Raw genomic sequence first — 3,463 nt, forward strand, 5'->3', positions numbered from 1 at the left:
CTCATGACATTTCTTAAAACATTAACTAAAACAAATTTCAGAAATAACATGTACGAAGCAACTTCAATTACTCTGTAATACAGTAATGATATGAATTTTCTCAGTGTCAGTACTCAGACAACAGCATTAAAGTCTAAACTTGAGCTTCCTTTGCCATAGTCACTTGCACTATTGTTGTTTAAATTTGAACCCAACATCCAAAATAAAAAGCTAACATCTAAATTGTCTCCCACGCAAATCAGCACTTGGCTCGGCCCATCTAATACAAAGAATACTGAAACTGAAAAAACTGATAACAGTGTACTTTTCAACTATACCAAAATCAGTCCAACAATGCAAGTGACCATCTGTTACCACAGGTTAAACACAATAATAAAACAAAAATACAATATATGAAATGCTTTTTAAACATGAATGTGCTTGTGTGTTGAAAGGAAGAGCTATATCTATGAGGCATGCATGTGGCAAATGTGTCATCAATGTGTGAAATAATGTCTTACAGCAAAGTAAATGAAACCCTGAGTTAACCTTCAGTCAAAAAAGATAAAGAAATATTAAATTAAAATGAAAATTGACTACAAATTGTTATTTGAACAATATGATATGAACATGAATACACAGCTTGGCAACAAATTTCCATCACAATCTTCACATGCTTGTAACAAGAAAGATAAACAAAGAAATCCAAGCAAATTTCTCTCTCTTAAAATTCAATAAAAGAAGAATATAAAGTAAAGTTCCAACATATTCATAGTGTTTGACTCTGAAAGGAATTATGATTTTTTTTTACATCAGTGTCTACACTCTGTATCTCAGCAGTTTATTTCTCAGGCCATGTATCCGTGCAGAGCCTTGATCTGGCTTAATCTGCATAACCACTCTCTGCAGAAACTCAAAAGTGTATTTCATCTTTTGTGGATATTCCTGATTAAAACAATAGATGATGCCCATTAGCATGGCAAAGCCCTCTGGCACATTTTGGAGGCTGTGTAAAATGATGGTCTCCTCCACCACAACTGCCACTTTGAAGACCTCATGTGGGAATGTATCCTGAAGTACACCTTCATGGCCAATCAGGAGTCCTACTTGCATCCCCTTCATAATCACATCCAGCTGTTCGCCATGGGCCTAGAGAGGAAAAAAAAATTAGAAACTGTGCCCTTGCCTATGTTTTTAGCTTTTAAAAGTAAAATGATTCTAAAAGGCTAATCTTGTGAGGACACATGAAATTAAGAAAATGACCATAACTGAGTTGATAGCAAGTGTCACTTAGTTTGTCATTATCTGTATACGACAGGTGAAAACTAGCAGTTGGGTCCTGCCCATGACTACATGCAAACACTAACTCCCTAGTTGCCCTGGTTTGAAAAAAACAGTCTATTTCCTAAGTATTTTACAGGATGCACAACCATCACAGTATTTAACAGAGCAAATACTGGTTGTTAAAAAAATGACTTAAAACTGTGGTTATATCACTCAAGAAGTAAAGAGTTAAAAGAACTGTTTTCATACATCACACGTCTTGATAATGCCTGATGGATCTTCAGATATGTAGTATGGTAGACCAAGCAGTGCAGCAGTTCTTCTCTTCTGGTTTGTGTCCTACAAGAGGGGAACAGAAAAATCAGACAAAAGAAAATACTACAAATCTGCACAATAAATAATAACATTGTATCTATACACTGATCACTTTTACTACTTACATCTTTCTCAAGACACTGCAAAATACTTTTGAGTGACAGCTTTCTGCCAGACATTGCTGCTGCTTTATACACTTCAAGAAGTCTTGGAACCAGACCATCTAATCCTTCAAGAAATGGCTGCAAAAGGTCTGTAGTGACGATCCTTTTGAACTCTGCACTTATCTGGGGGGAGAGAGAAAGAATTTAATGTGAGATGACTTAGGTGGCAACACACCTGAACCTCAAATAATATTTAAACATGTTGAGGACTTTATTTATAATTAAGTCTAGTATGTGTCCAGTTACCTGTCTTTCAGTAAACAGTGCTGGCCATCTGTTAAAGATTTCAGAAATTAGTGGTTCACCACCAACTATTTCCTTCCTCCGCTGTGAAAATGTGGAGATCATCAGTTCATCCACAACCTGTAGATCAGGTTCTTTTTTCTGCATTTCAGTCACAATGAGTTTCCGCTTCTCCTCCGTGTCCTCTGCACTTTGTCCTTCAGGTGGATCTGGCAAATAATGTATTTCACCCTTTTTGGATTTCTTGACACATTTGCCTTTATAATCTGCTCTTTTCCTTTTGTTTACAACAACCTCTGGGCATCCAGCAGCACTCAGACTCTGGCGGTAATTACCCATCTTAAATTTTAGGCTGTACACCCAGCAATGCCATCCTTTGCCAGATCCTGGCTCCTTGAGACAAGGATGCCTTTCAACAAGAGCTTTAGCGACACTGTCATACTGATCTTTACTTGGGTAGGCAGTAATCGTTGACATTAAATCTGCTAGTTTGTCTAGTATTTCACTCTTAACACTCTTGGAAATCACCATTACAGATCCATCTTTAACATAAGCATCATTTGCCTCCTTTAGCTGGAGTTCAACATCATGGGAGAAACGTGGAATTTCAAAAGGATCAGGCCAATCTAAAGACTCTCCACTACAGGAAGATGGCAGGCTGCCGGTATCCAAAGTTGAATCTGAGCAGACTAATTCAGAAGGGGTAAACAAAACCTTTAAAGTCACCTGCTCTGTCGGAAGATCTTTGATATCTGTCAAATTACACAACTCGTTTCCAAATTCTGGATCTTCAAATTGTAAGATAAAGCTCCCTCTCAGTCCAATCTTGTTTCACAATAGCTGACACAGTTCCTCAACTGATGGGGGGGTGTTCTCAATGGAGAGGCGTCTTATTTCATTTGCTGACACAATGACACGAAGAAGCATTTTTGATTAGAAACTATTAGCTGAAAAGGAGAAAAATGATCAAATTAAAAAAATATTCCAATACAGGCCGCCTGTCACCTGCCTCTCTCCCTCAGACACATATAATTCCTATAGATTTTGCCAACTCTTTGATGAATTATATCGTGCCACTATAAACTTAAAACTTGAACAGTTGAACAAATAAAACCCTAATTTAAAGTTTTAACACACAATCCTTCAAAGTTATAAACATGTTTTTAAACATAAAAACATTTTGATATTTTCAAGTATCAGGCTGAACTTTAACAAACACCACTTACCTTAACGTAACAAGAATGTTCTTGGAGTGACTAGCAGCTGTCCCTCAACAAGGTAGGACACCAGTGGGACGTGGTCATTCAGGTCCTCTGGTTTGGTGACCAGTGTTTCCACAGGGCTTTTTCTGAAAAGTCGGTAACACCTAAGATGCTCCAAGAAACATGCTGAAAAAGTTTCAACAAAGAATGATATTTGGCCAGCCACAATACATATTTCCAGTATTTTTGCAAAATCTGGAAGTCCACTTGTGCTTC

At 37.4% G+C, this 3,463-nt stretch overlaps 1 protein-coding gene across 1 annotated transcript; it reads right to left on the minus strand.

Annotated features, from left to right (window-relative positions):
* Positions 1-798: 798 nt before the first annotated feature.
* On the minus strand, positions 799-2,462 carry LOC114648953 (sterile alpha motif domain-containing protein 3-like). The gene is made up of 4 exons (XM_051922472.1): positions 1,989-2,462; positions 1,704-1,865; positions 1,513-1,602; positions 799-1,128 (listed from the first exon to the last, which is right to left on the minus strand). Exons 1-4 carry the CDS (start codon positions 2,460-2,462, stop codon positions 799-801), a joined length of 1,056 nt encoding a protein of 351 aa, XP_051778432.1.
* Positions 2,463-3,463: the final 1,001 nt, after the last annotated feature.

Source organism: Erpetoichthys calabaricus, chromosome 2 (assembly GCF_900747795.2).
Source record: "Erpetoichthys calabaricus chromosome 2, fErpCal1.3, whole genome shotgun sequence".
In the NCBI taxonomy this organism is placed as follows: Eukaryota; Metazoa; Chordata; class Cladistia; order Polypteriformes; family Polypteridae; genus Erpetoichthys; species Erpetoichthys calabaricus.